Source organism: Canis lupus, chromosome 9, assembly GCF_003254725.2.
Source record: "Canis lupus dingo isolate Sandy chromosome 9, ASM325472v2, whole genome shotgun sequence".
Lineage (NCBI taxonomy): Eukaryota > Metazoa > Chordata > Mammalia > Carnivora > Canidae > Canis > Canis lupus.
Window position 1 is genome coordinate 41,606,408 of NC_064251.1, and position 21,268 is coordinate 41,627,675.

The 21,268-nt window shown below is 38.7% G+C and overlaps 1 protein-coding gene across 2 annotated transcripts in view; it reads left to right on the forward strand.

Moving 5' to 3' along the window:
- The window catches only part of MYO1D (myosin ID), a 326,601-nt gene that overhangs the window by 238,977 nt on the left and 66,356 nt on the right, over positions 1 to 21,268 (forward strand). For both annotated transcript variants that reach the window (XM_035720987.2, XM_049114792.1), the window contains exon 21: positions 4,645 to 4,799. In XM_035720987.2, the coding sequence (XP_035576880.1) occupies positions 4,645 to 4,799 (155 nt within the window). The remainder of the gene's footprint in view (positions 1 to 4,644; positions 4,800 to 21,268) is intronic.

A 21,268-nucleotide genomic window follows, 5' to 3' on the forward strand; every position in this document is an offset into this window, starting at 1 on the left:
GGTTACCAAAAATTTTGAAAGCTACTAGAAGTTTTACTTACAAGCCTTTTATTTATTCATCCTCTTGATCTTAACAATTACCCATGAAAACTTTGAGGTAAAATCAACCATCATTTAAGTCATCTTTTTGCTGACAAATTGCAATAGAGTTAACAAGAGCTTATTTGACCTTTGGTAAACCTTGGTAGAATAAAACTTGTATATTTAATACTGATAATTCTAAAGATGTGTTCTACCTTAATTAAACTAACAAATTTAAATTAGTTTAAATACCAAATACATTATACTTGGGTCTACTAAATCAATCAGTCAATCAATTAATCAATTTGTTCCCCACTGTCAGTTTTTATCTGGAACACCGGTGGAGAAATCTGAAGTGGGTGGTTTAAGTCCAGGAAGGGATACTCTTCACTCCTTGATAGCAAAGGAAGGAGGAGCAGAAGCCAGTGGCCCCAGAAGCACAGAGGATGGTACAGGGGCTGGTTATGCAATCCATGCCCAAGGTGGTACAGAAACAGGAAAAGGGGGAAGTAGAGACAGAAGAGGCAAGGTGCCACCAGCAAGGCTAAAATTAGACAAAAGCCCAGAGAACAGAGAGAAAGGATTCCCGGTCCTAAAGGTTGTCATCTTGGACAGATGAAGAGACACATATTTTCTTTTGACTGACAGAAAGTGGAAATAGGCAGTCCCTTTTGGGCCAAAGAAGACAAGAACCTCCCTGAAGCAAAAAGAGTTTCGGTAGCTGCTTGGGAATGTTCCTTAAGGTCCCCATCCCAAGACAGACTTACCAGACAATTGGCTCGCATTATCATAGCCAGGAAATTAATGATGGAGAAAATCCCCCATACAATAAGAGTCAGACAACATTCATCCAATACTCTCAAGATAGATTCCAGATCTGACACACAAAAGAAGAAGCAAACAAAAAAGAGCCAAGTAACTCAGGAAAAAGAGGGAGACATATACAGGATCTTGGCAGCAACCTGTTTACAAGAGAGACAAGGGAGGGGATCACATAAAGAACATGACGGAACACAGGGAAGGTGATGGATTAACAGAGGGGCCTGAGGCAGTAAGCTGATGGTGGATTAAGAAGTAGTGGTGAGGAGAGGGGTGTCCTGGAGTTCCCTAAAGGAGTATGAACAAATCAGGCCTGACCCTATGGAATTTCAGTCCATTTTCCCTGCCACCTACAAAAAAGGTCCAATGGATAAATAGTATTGAACCTTAAAGACCCATTAATGAGCTATTTTTTATCATCCTTCAGAGAATATTGAGGGTAAGCATTATTACAGAAGAGGAGGAGGCACTTCTTCTTTAAATCCTGTTGTCCAAATTGACTCCAGTATGTTAGGAGACAGCCCAAAGAAGAATCCTTTGGGATCCATGAAGCTGATCTCATAGTTAATTCCTACAAAACAAGAAGAGTACATTAAGTAACTAGAAGTACATTACCAAAATCCTTCTCAGCTTCCAAATGGCATCCTATCAGGAATATTGCCGAAGGTTCCTAGGGTTGAATGGCAGGATGTATCCCTATTCTGGACTGCTCTGACACCTTTGTAATACCTGAGAAGGGATGTTGACCTCCCTTCATTTCTCTCCTGCATTCTATGCTACAGTAGGAGCTGGTAACTAGACTGAATTGCCAAACATTGGAGCTGCCTCTTTTCATTTAGGGGGAGTTGATATATTTGGCAACCAATAATAATAATACCCTTTGTAAGTCTCTAGATCTAATATTAATGGATAGGGTAGAGGCCATGACCTTTGTTAAGAAGGGGCAACTATTTTATATCATATTAAGCATCATATATCTAAGCTAGAAGTACTTTCAATCTGAGAGCAGGACTGAAAACACCAACTAGCCCATGGGGAAGGACAAATAAGAGATGTGAAAAACTGAAAGTATGGCACTCCTGTCTAATCTGAGCACCTTTCTCATGAGCATTATCCATGATCTAGCCCCAAGGCAGCGGTCCCCCATTGGGTGGGTGCCTCAACTGGGTAGTCGCTCCCACTGGTCCATTTTGGGAAGCACATGGTAAGATGAATCTTAGATTTGATGTTCATTGAGGGATCACGTTGGGTTATTTAGGAGGAAACCTTACATGGAAGTCTTGAGATCAGTGGCCATCCTAATGACGTGTATATTTGTCCTGTGCCTGAGAATAATACAATTATTAAAAGAATAGGGAAAACAGGAGAGCCTGATTTCTGAGCCCAATGCCATTATAGCCAAGATACTGGTATCCAGCCAGGCAGCAGGAGTTTGTCTTCCCCATAGGGTAGCCACAGGCAAGAGATTTTCTCCTGAGCACCTGGACAAAACACATTCAGAAGGGTTGTACTACTCAGGACATCTCTGGAAAAGAACAAGTAAGAAACAGAGACTGAGAGAATAAAAAGGATTTAGCAACCGACACCAAAGCTCTTAGATTAACTCCACAATCCAGGTGTGAGACTACCAGAAATGTGGCAGGTCATAAGTACAACGGCCAAAAAAGAATTCTTAAGACATTTTACAGTGCAACCTTAGTAAGCTTTTCTTCCCCGCTTTTTAAAAAAATATATCCATTTACTTGAGAGGGAGGGAGTGTGTGAGCAAACAATAGGGTAGAGGGGCAGTGGGAGAGGGAAAGAGAGAATCCCAAGCAGACTCTCCACTGAGGGCAGAGCCCAACTTGGGGCTCGATCTCACAACACTAAGATCATGACCTGAGCCAAAAATCAAGGGTCAGACTCTCAACCGACTGAACCACTCAGGTGCCCCATAGTAAGCTTATTTAAATAACACAAGGACAGAACTCTTGGGAAGAGCTGCACTTTTGCTGTATGAAGCTGGTGTAGTTATATGCTTAGGGGACATTCAGGGAGTATTAGATCATAAAAGTTTCTTCAAGAGACATCTGGCTGGTTTAGTCAGTAGAGCACGTGACTCTTGTTCTCAGGGTTGTGAGTTCAAGCCCCACATTGGATGTAGAGATTACTTAAAAATAAAATATTCTATATATATATATATATATATTATAATATATTATATATAATATATATAAATTTCTTTGAATTTCTGCTCATGAAACAACTTATACAAGATTTCTCCAGTGCTTATGATCCAGCTTTATATTAACTGTCAGTGAAATGTATAGGCAATCATGAAACCCCTTAAGAATTTAACAACCAGGGCAGCCCCCGTGGCTCAGCGGTTTAGCGCCTGCCTTCGGGCCAGGGCGTGATCCCGCAGTCCCGGGATCAAGTCCCACATCGGGCTTCCTGCATGGAGCCTGCTCCTCCCTCTGCCTGTGTCTCTGTGCCTCTCTCTCTCTCTCTCAAGAATAAATAAATAAAATCTTTAAAAAAAAAAAAAGAATGTAACAACCAGCACGTTACTTGATCCTTATCAAAACTATGCAGGCTATAGGTCAGCCTTCTGGGCTAAAGGTAAATGTTTTTCTGCTTCTGTCCCTCATCACTTTTTCCACATCAAGTGATATGATCACGTGGCTTATTTATTCTGTTGCAACAGTGGATTACATTGATTAATTACTGAATACTAAACTAGATTTGCATTTCTTAGATAAACTCACCTGGTCATGGTATATTATTATTCTTACATACTGTTGGATTCGATTTGTTAATATTTTGTTGGCCATTCTTTTTTTTTTGGCCATTCTTATATCCATGTTGATGAAGCTATTGGATATTGATTTACAATTTTCTTGTACTGCCTTTATCTTTTTCTGCTATCAGGATAATGCTGGCCTTGTAAGATGAGTTACAAAGCATTCCCTTTTAGAGATTTGGTGTTATTTCTTCTTTAAACATTTAGTAGAATTTACCAGTGAAATCATGTGAACCTGGAGTTTTCTTTTTTGAAAGGTTTTTTTGTTTTTTGTTTTTTGTTTTTTAAGATTTTATGTATTTATTTGAGAAAGAGGGAGAGCATGAGCCAGGGGAAGGGCAGAGGAAGAGGAAGAAGCAGACTCCCCACTGAGCAGGGAGCCCAGACACGGGGCTCAATCCCAGGACCCCAAGATCATGACCTGAGCCAAAGTTAGATGCTTAAATGACTGAGCCACCTAGGTACCCCCTTTTTCAAAAAGTTTTTAACCACAAATTTAATTTCTTTAATAGATAAAGCAGTACTTGGGTTATCAATTTTTTCTTGACTGAGTTTTGGTAGTTTGTGGCTTTCAAGGAATTATTTGGTTTCATTCAAGTTCTTCCATTAGGTACACAGAATTGTTGAAAATATTTCCTTGTTATCCTTTTAATGTCTGTGTGGTTTGTAGTGCTATCCCCTCTTCCATTCCATATTGGTAATTAGGTCATCTCACTTTTATTCTCAGACTAGAGGCTTGGCAACCTTATTGGTCCTTTGAAAGAACCAGCTTGTTGTTTTGTTGATTTTTCTCTATTTTTTTTCCTGTTTTCAATTTTCCTAATGTTTAGTCTTCATTATTTCCTTCCATAAGGAAAGGAATAAAACTTGCTAAAAATTGCAGTGAGACTTGTGTAAGACTTGGTAAAAATTGAAGGCCTAGGGTCACTGGTCAAAAATAATTATTGAATTACAAAATATATTTTTAAATTTATTCTTTTGAGAACCATCCTAATAGTTTTCCATGTTTTGTTCCTTTGCAGTTGACTGGTCTGAGTGTCTCCAATGGAAAGGACCAACTTGTTGTGTTCCATACAAAAGACAACAAAGACCTCATTGTCTGCCTCTTCAGCAAACAGCCAACTCATGAGAGTCGAATTGGAGAACTTGTTGGTGTCCTGGTGAATCATTTCAAGAGGTAAAGCTTGACTTTTTTAACTGAGGCAAGTTTTGAACATATGAAATCTTACATCCGAATTCTGCTGAACATGTTTTGTGCCAATGTCAGTGTGTTGGGTTATTTTCCTTTATAAGAACAACTTAAATCATCCTTTTCACAGAAAACAAAATTAGTCTCCAGGTTTAGTTTCAAGATTAGGAATGATCCTCTACTTTTCCAGCCTCCAGCTGAACCAGCAATGAGAGATTTCCCCACTGGTGACCTCTTCATTGCCAATCCAAATGTAGTTAAATCCAAAAGACAGAAAAATGACTTTATATTCCTATTGTCACAGCTTTTCCTTTATCCCAAATATAATCAGTGAGTGTGTCTAACGTAAATATAAATTAGAAGACAGGTTTAAAATGACATACTGGTTCATGAAGACTAAAGGAATTTCTGAGAGAGGCAACAGTCTTTTCAGAAGCATGGAGTTTGGGTGGCACGTGGCATATTCACAGTAAACCTAGAGGATATCTGGGGTGTTTGTGTGTGTGTGTGTGTGTGTGTGTGTGTGTGTGTGTGTATTTGTGGGCGCACGTGTGTGTATGTGAACAATTACATGAGCAATATACATAGTGGTGATCCTGAGGGTAGCGTAGACCTGTGAATGGCTGTTTTAAGCAGAAGAGTAATTTTGTCTGGTTACCTATTGGAAGTGTTTTAGAGATAGGGTTTTTCTTCCTGTAGGACATCATGGAGTATTTGGGGTAGGTTGTTTCTGATTCCAAAGTCAAATATTCTTCCCATTGTGGCAGACTATCTCTGCCTCCCCACCACCCTGATGCCAAGGAAAGACCACTTTTCAAAACTCAGTGACTAAGAAATGAGCACACTGTCCAGTTCCTTTTCTTCCTACATGACACTTCCTAAGTTGCCAGAAGTAATCAAGTTTTCTTTATTAGTATTTATTAGTATTGGTTTTTTTTCTTAGTTTAGGCATAGCTCTTCTTTTTCTAATATTTTTTTAAGATTTTATTTATTTATTCATGAGAGACACAGAGAGAGAGAGGCAGAGACACAGACAGAGAGAAAGCAGGCTCCATGCAGGAAGCCTGATGTGAGACTCGATCCCGGGACTGCGGGATCACGCCCTCAGCCAAAGGCAGACGCTCAACCACTGAGCCACCCAGGCGTCCCAGCTCTTCTTTTTCTAACAAAGACATATTTAGAATCAGATGTCCTCTGTCTGATTCAACTGTGTTCATTTTTGCTGATCAATGTGTGCAATATAACTTTAGAAGTGCACTGCACAGACCATTTATTTTTTGTTCTTAAACTTTGTATTCTAGATCAAAGTAGATCTTTATGTAGTTAAATGCTTTTCCAATGGTATAAATAAAAAAATTTGTGATGGTCATCTGGCGGAAGAAAATAAGAATCTAACTCAGGAATTACCCAGAAGTAATGATAAATAGATAGGCCTTTGAAAAATTCCCTTCCAACTGCCAAAGAGGTAAAAGAAATACCTGAGAAATTTAGAATGGAAGAGAAAGATCTGGTGAAGGCATCTTTACAGTAATGTCTGTCACTCAAATTAGCGGGCTTATTTTCCTCCTAATATTTAGTTATGGCAAAGTAAGGACAATTCAAGGGATTTTAATTGGGATGCCTGGGAAATTAAACTGTTTTTTCTAAACCTGGGTCCTTGTTTAGCAAATTCCAACTCCTGTTAAAATGCTTCTGTAAGTGGTAGAAAATGCAAACCTGGTTCTAGAACTATCTATTGCTTTCTCTCCTTAGCATATGCATTTTGAGATAACAGTTCTAGTTGCAGTCCCTTCTGTCTTTAATAGATGGAAGAATTTTAAATGTCTTTAAAAATTATAAATGGAAGGAAGAGAAGGCTGTCAAAATGCTAGATTTTTTTATAACTTATTCTTAATCTTCCTCCCAGATAATTTTCCCTAAAGTACATTCTGAGAGGTTCTCTGGTTAGAAGTCAGAAGGGAAAGGGGTATCTGCGCGGCTCAGTGGTTGAGTGTCTGCTTTTGGCTTAGGGTGTGATCCAGGTCCTGGGATAGAGTCCTGCATCAGGCTCCCTGCGGGGAGCCTGCTTCTCCCTTTGCCTGTGTCTCTGCCTCTCTCTATGTGTCTCTCATGAATAAATAAATAAAATCTTAAAAAACAAAAAGTCAGAAGCAAAGGGCTCAAAATAACAAAGGACACCATTGATAGACTAGATCTGGGTTGTCTTTAAAAATTTATAAGGAGAGACGATTTAGGACTTAAAAATCCATGAGCAAAATTCTAACCAAGTTTCAGAGATGAGGAGGAAGTAAACAATTTTGAGAAAAGGGCATCATATTTTGTTAGGCCAACACAGTGCTATATCCAAAACAAATAAAGATAGCACAAGAAAAGAAAATTATAATCTGATCCCACTTTCATGTGGAGATTTTTTTTTTTAATTCTAAATGCCCCCACATTTGTCCAAGAATGTCTGAGGCTTGATGAAACTTCTAAGTCATGCTGACCCCAGTATATGGAGGAGAGTAAAGAAAAAAAGACATACCCAGCTGAGGGAAGGGGTGGCCTCATGCAGAGGACACTGCAGTTTGGAGAGAGGATGATGTGATGTGAGGTCACACCCTGAACTGAAACTTATATAGGAAAGCCCTACCTGGTACCCTCACGTCTTCAAGAACTGTGCTTCAGCAAATAGCAAATAATACCTGGGGGAAAAAAGAGCAAGAGAATTGTGCAGAAGCAATATGAAAAGAAGCAAGGGAAATAAGGAAAGGCAAATGAAGAAAAAAATTTTGGGGATGATCTTACATTTAAAAAAAAAAAAAACAGACAGCTCAAGCACAGACCAATCTGTACAGGCACCATCCAGAAACACCTGGTACAGCCATACCAATGAGTACTGGCTCTATTCCACAGATCAGAAATTACACCAGAAGGGAGGGGAGGAGACCAAAGTCAAATATAAGTAGGACATACTAATGAAGTTAAATAGGCTAGTTCAGTAGGTAGAGCATGTGACTCTTGATCTTAGAGTTGTGAGTTTGAGCCCCACGCTGGGCATGGAGCCTACTTAAAAGTAAAATCTTAAAAAAAAAAAAAAAAAGAAGAAGAAGAAGAAAGAAAGAAAGAAAGAAAGAAAGAAAGAAAGAAAGAAGAAAGAAAGAAAGAAAGAAGAAAGAAAGAAGAAAGAAAGAAAGAAAGAAAGAAAGAAAGAAAGAAAGAAAGAAAGAAAGAAAGAAAGAAAGAAAGAAAGAAATTTGTGTATGTGTCTATAGGTATATATACATACATTCATATATGAGTATATATTACAGATCATTTCTGATTATAGGAAATGGGTAACACTGTTTATCTCTGGAGGGGATAAAGGCAGAAAGGTAGGAAGGAGATTTCTTTTTCACTGTAAACCTTTTGCAATAAATGTTACTTCTTTAAAAACTTTATTCATTTTAATAATAAATGGCAGCTGGTTTTTAGGCCTATTATAGGTGACTCTGAATTCATGATTATTTTATTTTCCTGTTTAGAAAAGCAGAAAAGAACAAAAGAGCTTTCTGAGTGAATGATCTATTTCATAGCATTTGAGTACTTTGAAATAAACCCAAATAAAACCTCTTGGATACATATGAAACTAAATATAACATTGTGTGTCAAGTATAATGACATAAAAAATTTTTTTAAGTAAAAAAAAATTTTTTTTAAATAGGGGCTCCTAGTGGCTCACTCTGTTAAGCATCTGCCTTTGGCTCAGGTCATGATCCCAGTGTCCTGGGATCCAGCCCCGCATCGGGCTCCCTACTCAGCTGGGAGCCTGCTTCTTCCTCTGCCTCTGCCCCTATCCCAACTCGTGCACTCACTCTCTCAAATAAATAAAACGTTAAAAAAAACAAAAGATAAAAATAACGACCAAACAAAAAGCCTTTCAGAATATTGTTGTTCCGTGTGGTCCTGTTGTAGAGGGCATATAGGCCTGAGATGAGGTCTCCTCCTCTTGGCAGTTGTGCCAGCGGTTTGTCAGGCCCGTCGGCTTTGCAGAGATTATGAAGATGGCTGCCTTGGTTTTTGGTTTGTGTCTCACCCTCAGCAGGGGCTACCTGCTGGTAGGGAGGTTTGCCCACTAGCAAACAGATGGTCTCATGTTGGCTGCCCCGACTACAGAGTCACCAGAAACTCTGCAATATTAAGCTGTCAAAGGACCCATCTGCCCTAAGCAGCTGTCCAGGCATTTGCCTGTCTGGATGCTGGAAACCTCAGTGTAACCCCAATCTCAGGCATCAAAACTTCTCATTTTTCCTGTTCTATTTCTGTGGGTGAAAGCCAGAAGTCAGTGCCATCTGCTTCTTGTTTTTCCATAAGCAGTATCTTTACTATCTGTTTCATTAAAAAAGCAGGGTTGCTTCTGTTCTTTTAACTTGGGTAGACTCAGACCAAAAAGCAGGCCATCGGTTTGGCCAAGGGAGTACAGGCAAGGGGCCAGGGAAATGCAGCCTCCTGACCAGAGGTATAGGAAGCAGAAGCTCAAAGGCCTCTGCCCCTGGGCCTTCTCATCCAACAGCCACTGCTCACCACCATCCCACTGCTCCCATGTGTGTGTCTCGGGCTCCTCGGTCCCTGACCCTGACCCTGACTACACTTTTTCATGTATTCCCTTGATCTGTATTCCCAAACTGCTTTCCTTGAATGCCTGGTACTAATATATTCTAATCAGAGTAGTTAATTTTTAATCCATATTAAAAAGGGACGCCTGGGTGGCTCAGTGGTTGAATGCCTGCCTTTAACTCAGGGCATGATCCTGGGGTCCTGGGATGGAGTCCTGCATCAGGCTTCCCACAGGAGCCTGCTTCTCTCTCTGCCTCTCTCTGTGTCTCTCATGAATAAATAAATAAAATCTTTAAAATATATATATTGGGCAGCCCGGGTGGTTCAGCGGTTTAGCGCCGCCTTCAGTCCAGGGCGTGATCCTGGAGACCCAGGATCGAGTCCCACATCAGGCTCCCTGCATGGAGCCGGCTTCTTCCTCTGCCTGTGTCTCTGCCTCTCTCTCTTTCTCTCTCTCTCTCTCTCTTTCTCTCTCTCATGAATAATAATTTAAAAAATATCAAAAAAATAAAATATATATATTAAATAAATTAAGATAAAATAAAGATAGGTAAAAGTAATGTAGGTAGCCAACTGTAGAGAATTCATTAATCAAATTATAGTCCATCTCCTTAATGGAGTATTTGGGCCATTTAAAATTATAATTATCAAAGGCATCTCATTTATGGTGAGAGAAAAGTGAGTGACCACGATTTACCATCCTCTGCCTCCCAGTAGAGATACACATGAAAACACAAAAAGCCATGCCAGCTTTACATAGTACTAGAAACTGGAAGTGTTATTCAGGCCCAGGACCCACTGAAAGGGCTGTCCTCCACCTCTGCTCACATGGCACTTCATATAGCCATCCCTGGCCATCTTGGTAGAGAATAGCAGTTTGCCCACCCCAACACTCCCTTCGGCCTGCCACGCTACACTTTTCCCCACAGCTCTACTCTCCACCTGACACTACATCTTTGCTTATTTCTTTATCACCTGTGTTCCAACTAGAATACAAGCCCCACATTAGCAGGGACTATACTTTGTTGTTCACTGCACTTGCTCTAGTGTTCAGAATAGTGCCAGGCACTCAGAGGACTCCCAGTAGGTAACCGTTGAATGCCAAGGCCAGCCACTGGGGCCCTCTCGCTGTTGGATACTTCTGCCGCTTCCCTACTGATATGTGCTCTTGTCAACCAGAAGATGATAACGTAGCCCTCCTTGTAAATAACAGAAAGGAAGAACCCTGTTACGGTTTCCTTCCCTTTAGGATACCTCTTCTCTTGCACTGGTTACAAGATTACAAGATGTAGTACATCTGGGGACAGAAGGAAATAGGTATTTCAAGATATTAAATCAGCAACTAAAAGAGCTACCAGAAGAGCCATGGGTGCGTTGTATGCTGGGGGTTGCAGCTCTTCGTTTACTTATTTTTAACAACTAAAGAATTGGAAGTAATTTCAGACTCTCCTTGTCAGTAAGCTGACAGAGAAGTAGGGGTTCCTGCTCAGCTCGGCAGCAGCTGCAGAGTAAGTAAAAGACTTCAAAACCACAACTAGAGGCTGTGTGCATAAGCTGACTCCTCAACTGAAAGGCTGAGAAATAGATTCTAAAACGAATAAGTAGAGTGGGAAAAGTAACCCAGAAGAATCCATATGCATCTTTTGTGTAAGAGCTTCTGGACTAAATAGAAGTCTCCCTCGTTATGAGGTCTGTAAAGAAGCACAATAGCAGTAAGAAAGACTCAGACTTCTTTTCAGCTTGTCTCAAAAATTATGGAATGGCAGATTTTCTATAATTGTCATTTTAAATGTGAAAACCAAAAATATATATTTTAAAGTTATGAGATTATTTTTAGAATATCTTTTCTTCCAGAAACAAAGCAACTAGTAACATGTACTTTCATATAAAATGTTCAAAGTGGAAAAAAATCATCTTGATCCACCCACCATCTTTGATAAGATAGAATCATTACCAAATGAAGCAAGGAGTTATATCCTGATCTAAGGAGGAGAGATATCAGGCCTAGAGATATCATAGAAAAATGAAAAGAATCTGCCTGAAGCTATAAAGAGAAAAGAAATTTTGGTATGAAATGGAAAAGAAATCAGCTATATTACTAGATGACTCGGAGAACTCCTTGTCAGGAAAGAAAAAAAAAAAAAAACAACAGGGAATAATTTGTTAAAAGATATTATATTGCTTGCTGACCAAAAGAAATGAAGGGGGAAAAAAAAAAACCAAGCCCAGCCTAGCTAAGTTATGCTATTCAGAATTAGTAACTTCTGGCTTTCCACATCTGAGCTTTCTTTGATGCATAGCAGTTCTTGGTCTTCGCTGTTTAGCATATGCATTGAATTAACCTAGTAGAAATGAGTATTTGACAGGAAACAGAGTGTGGCTTCTGGCCTAACTCTGCCACCAGCTAGCTATAAGGTCTTGAGCAGATCAACGTTTTTTGTTCTATGGTTTATATGTAAGATTAAAGGTCTGCACCAAATTTGTTCATTCAGTTAATAAATATATATATTTGTTTGCATAATGATGGAAAAGTTCTGGCAGGGTTTCACAACACTGTAAATAAACTTCACACTACTGAATTGTACACTTACCACTGAGTAAGATGGTAAAAATGAAATGAAAGTCAGGCTTGGTTAGCCAGCACCACAGAAACAAGGGGAAAAGAATATTTCTTGAGATTATGTCACACATCAGACATCATTTTATGGCACAGGAATACAAAGATCAACCTCCTGCCATCAAGAAGTTGGTGGTCTATCAAGGGAAACAAATGTATAATTCATAATAAGTTTACAGAAGCGTAAAGAAAGTGGCTTAAATCACAGAGGTCAGAGTGTATCTTTTGATGGGAATAAGAGATGGGGAAAATGTTCTAGAGAAACTTCATCAAAGAGAAGTGGCATTTGTACTAGGCTTATCAGGAGATCTCTAAGTTAAAAATGGCAGACTTCCATTTCTAGCCAACATGGAGTAACAAAAATGAGATTTACTCTCCTTTCTGATACAGTCATAAACAGATGAAATACATGGAACAGTAGTTTCCAAGACACCAGATACCAGACAGTAAAGGTTGATGATTTCTGAGAGACAACAAGGAAATGAGATGAGCCCTACAGTTGCCCCAGGTTACTGCCTTGAGGGAATATGCAGGTCTTGGCACAGGAGGGAGAACCATTGTGGAACCTGGGGGTTGGGAGACCAAGGCCACTGAAGTTTGCAGGACAGGGTAACAGAAGAGAGAACTACACAGAGAATTCTGGAGACCTGCAGGGATCCCTGCTGAGTATTCATCGGAGTGTTGATCAGTGCATGTGTGTTAGAACACTACCTGAAAATAAAAGAACAATGCAAAAAAGTTAGCAGTAATAACGCCTGGCACTCACAGAGAGTGAAGAGTAGTGCCTGTTCCCAGTAGCCAGACTGGGAAACCTCATCATTAACAGTCATTGAGTATAGTACACACAAAGGTCTTGCTTCAGTCCTGGGGAATAATTAGCCCTAGACTTCGCACTGCTCTGGTTTCCTCTGATAAATCTTAAAAGCAAGACCAGAAAAGATCAAACTGGGAAGCCTTCTCTGGCTCAGTCAGTAGAGCATGTGACTCTTTATTTTGGGGTCATGAATTTGAGCCCCACGTTGGGCATAGTGATTACTAAAAATAAATAAAAGTTTTTTAAAAAAGATTAAATTACTTACAAATAACTACCACCTAGAAAAAGCTCAAGAATATGTAGAGGGGATCCCTGGGTGGCTCAGTGGTTTAGCCCTTCGGCCCTTCGGCCCAGGGCATGATCCTGGAGTCCTGGAATCGAGTCCCACATCAGGCTCCCTGCATGGAGCCTGCTTCTCCCTCTGCCTGTGTCTCTGCCTCTTTCTCTCTGTGTCTCTCATGAATAAAAAAATAAAATATTAAAAAAAAGAATATGTAAAGGAATACAAAATTATCTAGCATTTAAGTTAAGTTCACAATGGCATTCAGTCAAAAATCAGCAGGCCTGCAGGAAAGCAGAAAAATACAACCCATTATGAGAAGAAAAATCAGTCAAAACCAACCCAGAATTGCCATAGATGTTAGAAATAGCCAACAAGGCTATTAAGTTAGTTATTATCACTGCATTGTAACAGTTGAAGACACAGAAGCTATCCAGAAAGACCCAAATCAATCTTCTGGAAGTCAAAACTACAATGTTGGACATGAAAATGCACTGGATGGGATTAACAGCATATTAGATACTATAGAAATAAAGATCAGTGAACTTGAAGACAAAACAATAGAAACCATCCAGAATGAAGCACAGACAGGAAAGAGAAATTTTTGGGAAAAGGAAGAGATCAGTAAACTGTAAAACAACTTCAAGCAGTCTAATAAATGTGTAAATGAAGTCCTGACCAAAGGGAGGAAACCAAAAAAAAATTGAAGAATAATGCTGAAAATTTTCCAAATTTGATCTAAAAAACTTTAATAAACCCACAGATCCTAGAAGTTACATGCAAAAAATCTTGAAGAAACTACACCAAGGCCTATCACAGATTGCTCAAAACCAGTGATAAAAATTAAACCTTAAAAGCAGGGATGCATGGGTGGCATAGTGGTTGAGCCATCTGCCTTTGGCTCAGGGCATGATCCCAGAATTCAAGGATCAAGTCCCATATCAGGCTCCCCACAGGGAAGCCTCCTTCTCCCTCTGCCTATGTCTCTGCCTCTCTCTTTGTGTCTCTCATGAAAAAGTAAATAAAATCTTTGAAAAAAAATAAACCTTAAAAGAAGCCAGAAGAAAAAGACACATTATTTACAAAAGAATAAAGATAAAGGTGGCATAGATTTCTCATCAGTAACAATGAAAGCAAGAAAACAGTGAAACAATATTTTTGTTTATTTTTTTAGTAATCTCTACACTCAACATAGGGCTTGAACCCATGACCCTGAGATCAAGAGTCTCATGTTCCTCCAACTGAGCCAGCCAGACACCCTGGAACAACATCCCTGAAGTACTTAAGGAAAAATCTGCCAACCTATAATTCTATACCAAGCAGTAATAGCTTTCAAAAATGATAAGGGGCACCTGGGTGGCTCAGTCAGTTAAGTGTCCAACTCTTGGTTTCAGCTCCACACTGAGGATGGAAACTGCTTAAGATTCTCTCTCCCTTTCTCTCTGCCCCTTCCCCTCAGCCCCCCCAACTTATACACTCTTTCTTAAAAAAATAAAATGAAGATGAATTCAGGACTTTTCAGAGACACAAAAGCGGAATCAGTTCTTTACCAATAGTCACAATATGAGAAATGTTAAAGGAAATCCTTTAGACAGAATAAAAATATACCTCATGAAAATATAGATCTCCACAAATGAATAAAGAACATTAGAAATAAAAGCTACATGAGTAAATATATAAGATTCTCTCCTTGTTATTTCATTCTTTTTAAAAGATAATTATCTGTTTGAAAATAGCAGTAACAAAGTAATATGGGTCAGTTCATTAAGAGAATATAACAAACTTAAGTGTTTATGCTACTAATAAAAGAGTTGCAAAACATAGTTCATTAAGAGAATATAACAAACTTAAGGGACCCCTGGGTGGCACAGCGGTTTAGCACCTGCCTTTGGCCCAGGGCGCGATCCTGGAGACCCGGGATCGAATCCCACATCAGGCTCCCGGTGCATGGAGCCTGCTTCTCCCTCTGCCTGTGTCTCTGCCTCTCTCTCTCTCTCTGTGACTATCATAAATAAATAAATAAATAAATTAAATTAAATTAAATTAAATTAATTAATTAAAAAAAAAACAAACTTCAGTGTTTATGCTACTAATAAAAGAGTTGCAAAACTGATAGAACTGCAAGGGAAAATGGACAAATCCACAATTCTTGTTGGCCAGTTCAATACCCCTCTCTCAACAACTGATAGAACCAATTAACAGAAAATAAGTAAGCATTTAGAAAACCTGAACACCACTATCAACCAAATTGACTTAATTAAACATCTATAAAAACCTAATAGCATCAGAACTCATATTCTTTTCAAGTACACATTTGCCAAGATAGACTATGTTCTGTCTGGGCCATGACACAAGTCACAATTAATATAACAGATTCATAGATCCCTGCCATAATGAAATAATAACAAAAAGATCTCTGATAAATGCCTAAAAATAACTGGAATCTAAGTGACACACTTCAAAGTAACCCATGTGTCAAAGAGGTAATAAAAGGAAGGATAGAAAGTATTTTGAACTGCATTAAGATGAAAACACAACATATCAAAATTTGTCATGCTGCTAAAAGCATACTTAGGTGGAAATTTATAGCACTAAATGCTGAGAATAGAAAAGAAGAAAGGTCTCAAATTAGTAACCTCAGCTTCCGTTTCAAGTAACTGGAAAAATAAAAGCAAATTAGACTAAAGAAAATGGAAGAAAATAGTAAAGATCTGAGCTGAAATCAATGAAATAGAAAAATGAAAGGAAGTATCAATGAGACCAAAGCGAAATTAATAAGCATCTAGTCAGATGATGGGGAAAAACAAAAGACACAAATCACCAGTGTCAAGATGAAACATGCATGCAGATTCTGTGGCTATTAGATAACCAGGAAATATCTTTATTAATATTTTATGCCCATAAATCTGAGAGCTTAGATGAAATAGACAAATTCCTTAAAAGGCACAGACTACTAAAGATCACAAAGAAGAAATAAATAACCAGAATAGTTCTGTGTCTATTAAGGAAATTGAATTAGCAGTTAAAACTTTCCCACAAAGAAAACTCCTGACTCCAGCTGGCTTCACTGGTGAATTCTATACTCTTAAGGCAGAAGTAATATGAGTTCTGTACAAACTTTTCCAGAAAAATGAGGAGATACTTCTCAGCTCATCCCATGAGGCCAGCCTTACCCTGATACCAAAACCAGACAAAAATATCACAAGAAAAGACAACTACAATACTCACTGGGAACAGAGATGTAAAGAAGAAAAATCTAAGTGAAACTTAGTGTCTCCACTCTCACAATGTATAAAAGGAAAAATCAAATTCAACAATATAAAAACTGAATAATACATTATGACCAAGTGAGATTCATCTTAGGCATCCAAGGATGATTTAACATTCAAAAATCAATAGATGTAATTCACCATATACATAAACTAAAAGGAAAAACTATATGACATTTCGATGGATGCAGAAAAAACATTTGACAAAATTGAATGTCCATTTCTGATAAAACTCCCAGCAGACTAACAATAGAAGAAACTTACTTAATTTGACAAAGGGCATTTATGAAAAATCTAAAGCTAATATCATGTTTAATAATGAAAGACTGAGTGCTTTCTCCCTAAGATAGGATTCAGCACGATTGGATAATTTTTGGGTAACTGTATTGTCCATTTGGGGTGATTGTATTAATTGAATAATTTGTATCATTACTTTTATGGTATCATTTTGGAAAACAGTTTGGCAGGTTTTTTTAAAGTTAAACACATGCTTGTCATATATTTCAGTCCTGCCACGGCTCAGTATTTAACCAAGGGAAATGAAAGCAACCAGCCACAGACAGACTTACACACAGATATTCAGAGCAGCCTTATTTGTAACAGCCAAATACCAGGAACAATCCAAAGGTCCATCAACAAGTGAACGGATAAGCAAACTGTGCTCTGCCCAGACCATGGACTCTACTTAGCAGTAAGAATGAACTGTGTATATACAACCACTGCATCGATGAACTTCAAAATTCATTGCAAAATGAATGCTTGGGGAAAGAAGCCCACCTGAAAAGTGTACATGCCATATGATTTCATTTATATAAAATTCCAGGAAATACAAATTAATCTGTAGTAACAGGAAGCAGATTAGTGGTTGTCTGAGAAAGAAGAATGAGTGGGGAGGGGCAGGAAGACAGGATTGCAAACAAGTACCAGGAAATTTTGGGAGGTGATGGGTGTTTTGAGTGTGGTGATACTTTCACAGGTACTTCCACGCCTCAAAACTTGTCGGGTTACATACTTTGAATATGTGAAGTTTATCATATGTCAGTGGATACCTCAGTACCGTTGTTAATAAGCATGGGACTGGGATCTGGGGTCTCACGAGGGATGTGCAGGTGAGATGATGGGGCAGTATTATTTGGGGTGAAAGAAAGCATGAACAAGGTCATAAAAGAAATACTTGAAAATGCACAGGCCCTGTCTGAGAACAGTGAGAAGTAGTCCAGTGCAGGAGAGGCTACATGGAAGGAAGTGGCAAGAAAAGTGACCAGAAAGGTAAGTAGGAGTGACCAGACTGCCAAGGACTTAAAGGCAGTTGAATGAGTTTGAATTGATGCCAAAGCAGGAGGAAGTCACCAAGGAGAACTTACAGAGTGAAAAGAGAGGTCAGGCTGGAAACTTAGGCAGTTGCTGGATTTCATGGACAGGAGGCCAAAAAGATAGAAGCACGCCTGGGCAAAGTCCTCTCTTGAAAAGAGGGTAGGACATCTGGGTGGCTCAGTGGTTGAGCATCTGCCTTCAGCTCCAGTCATGGTCCTGGGGTCTTGGGATCAAGTCCCGCATTGGGCTCCCCACAATAAGCCTACTTCTCCCTCTGCCTGTGTCTCTGCCTCTGTGTGTGTGTGTGTATCTCTCAAAAAATAATTAGTTTTTAATTTTTTTAAAAAGCAAAGAAGAGGGCACTGTGGTCAAATGCCACAGAGGGAAAGGGGATTCAGCCCCAGAGAAGTCCATTTGACCTGGTGGCCTTTGGAAGTACTTTTAATAAAGTGTTGGTGGCAAAAGCCAAATTGTTTAAAAAAAAAAAAAAAAAATATATATATATATATATATATACATACACACACATATATATATGAAAGAGTAAATGAAAGTATAGTTTGATCTTTAAAATATTAGCTTCTCTTTCTATTCTAAATTCTATGATTTTTTTTAAGATTTTATTTATTTACTCATGAGAGACACAGAGAGACAGAGACACAGGCAGAAGGAGAGGGAGAAGCAGGATCCATGCAGGGAGCCCGATGTGGGACTCGATCCCGGGACTCCAGGATCACACCCTGGGCTGAAGGCAAGCGCCAAACTGCTGAGCCACCCGGACCCCCAAATTCTATTATTTTAAACCCAAAAGTTTATTATTATTTTTTTTTTACTCTACAATTTTAAGACCAATTCTGGACACCAGTTGTGTAGGTGAGAACCTGTTAAAGCCAGTTGTAGATTTGTCCCAAACTCAACCAGCTCATCATGATTCTCAGGTGAGCAGGGTCCTGTGGTTGTTATTCTACCAGCTGTCAAAGCAGTAATTTTGCAATTGGGAAGTAGCTGGGGGTCCTAAGAAGAAGGGGATATAGCTAAGTTTCATGTACATAGGGATTCCGATGCCCTTGAGACTCACTGCCCCTAGGAGACTCCTGTCATTTGATGGCAGTTTATTAGACCTCTCATATGGTTGAAAAAAAGAACTTAAAAAAAAAAAAAAAAAAAGAACTTAGGACCACTCACAAAGGGAAATATTTTTACCAAGTAACTTATTTTATGTATATGAGATTTCAAAGCCATATTGTTACCTTCTTATGTACAGTTTCTGCCAACCATTTCATCTGTTTTATAAACCTGAGCATTCTAACAGCTAACTCTGAGGTCTCTTTGAAACTTGTTTCTGAATGTTAAAAGTTCCATCTGTTGGATTCTCATTTAGGCTGTTTTCAACTGTCATAAGTGAAAGCTAGATCATATTCACTATTTTGTGACTAAACTATGAGTCCTTGGTAAATAAACTTACCATTGTTGTTAGTTAAATGATAACCATCTGTTCAGAAGAGCAGAATTCAAACCTGAAAGTATACCTTTGGCAAAATGAAAGATATAAAATAAGCATCTGAGCACCTGACAAGGCTTAATTGTTAGATATTACATATTATCTCTGCTCTGTATCACTTACTCTTTTTAATGAATTTTTTCCAAATATTTATTTATTTAAGTAGTCTCTATACTAAACATAGGGCTCAAATTCATGACCCCAAGATCAAGAGTTGCATGTTTTTCCAACTGAGCAAGCCAGGCAACACCTTACTTACTCTTTTTTTTAAAGAGTAGCAGTAATAAACCAAAGCTGATGTTTATCAGATTGAGAAAATATAGATATTAACTCACAGAAGCAGGTTTCTTAGGCACATGGACTACCATCATATTTATTTAGTCCAGTTTAAGTGGTTTTGATATCCTGAACAGTGTGTGAGGTGTTTTTGATATGTATTACAGAATTTTCTTTAGAGTTTTGTACTGTTTAGAAAACTTTTTCACCTTCATTTTATAAAAGATAAGGGTTAAAACCTCACCTTGTCCTAAGAAAACCTTGGCAGGTGACTCATGCAGGCTCCTAAATGGGCTGCCCTTGTTGTGTCCTTCCTGGACAGAAGAGTGAGAGGGTCAGGATACCTAGGTTCCTTTAAATGCAAAGCTTTTTTAAAGTTTTTAACTTGCCATCAGTCCCAGTACTTGGAACCTAAATAGCAAATAGGGCAGAGGAGCAAGCTTGCTGGTTCTGCAGTGTTCTTTGTCCTACACACTTGAGAAAATAGACATTTTGACATGCTTCCACTTCATTCTCCCTGACTCACCCCTGATCTACCTAGCAGTGAGCTAAATTTATTGCAATTTAGTCCTCAGATTCTATTAACATATTCCCTTTAGTAGGTAAAAAGGCATCAAATATAAGGCTTTTTGTGGCTTTGAGGTTCCTGTCTGCCTTGTTTCTGTACTTCCACTGTTGCCACATCTCTCAGATGAGGGTATTGATTGACCACAAACCCAAATAAAAAGATGCTTCCTCGATGTGAAGCATAATAGGAACCTACCTTTTTAAAAGTCCCATTTTCTTTTTCATTGCTATGTGTTTGTGAACACTCTGGGCTGATTGCCACTAGGGGTAGTTGGCCAGAGTCATCCTGGGAATTCTCCAGTCTATGTGATGAATCCTTCCTGACCCTTTGGTCCAGCTGTCATTTCTCTGAGGGCCAGCAATCTGGGCAAACTGCAAAGAAAAGGAACAGGAACCCTTAAAAGGTAACAGAGGGAAAATAAAGTTGGGAAAAAAACCACTCCAGAGGGAATGGTGAGTAAAAGCCATGATAGGAGATGGAAAGAGGAAGCCCTCCTGAGCAGACTGAGCGCGCATCACATCTAATAAGGCTAATACGATAAGATCAGTATCCATAAATCACCGTAAAAATCACTTTCCACATTGTGCACAATCACACCACATATATATTTCATATATCTAAGTGTAAAACTTAAAACCTTATTAATTTCTACTTCACACATTCAGAATTTTCATCAGCAAGTAAGAAGATGCAAAAGAAATAAAATGTAAGACTTTGTAGCTTGAGGCTCCTGCTTAACGATTTTTTAATGGATTAAGCTATATAGACCAGATCAATCGATGGTAGGGGGTGGAACTGCAGGATGTGGAGAGGACATTTGGGCTGACCCAAAAGAAACCTCAGATCATTTAGACACTTGTTAATTATTTCAGCTTTACTCTAGAATATTTTCATCATACTTAGTCTTATGTGACAATATAAACTGGATTAACAACTATTTCTTAAGATTTTACTACTGTGCCAGTTTATTTACATAAATTATCTGATTTAATCTTCAAAATCACTCTACGACAAAGTTGACATACTTATCCACTTTACAGGAAGAAAGTAGAGTGCAGAACATGTAAATGAATTGAAATTTAAAAAAATATAAATAAAAACAGCATATAAATGATTTATCCAAGATGACACAGCTAGTAAGTAGCAAAATAGAGTCAGATTCCAGTTCTCTGACTCCAAAGCTCGTGATTTCTGAGAGCTACTATCTTTATGTTAGGACCAGGACCCTCCTAAAAAGCTC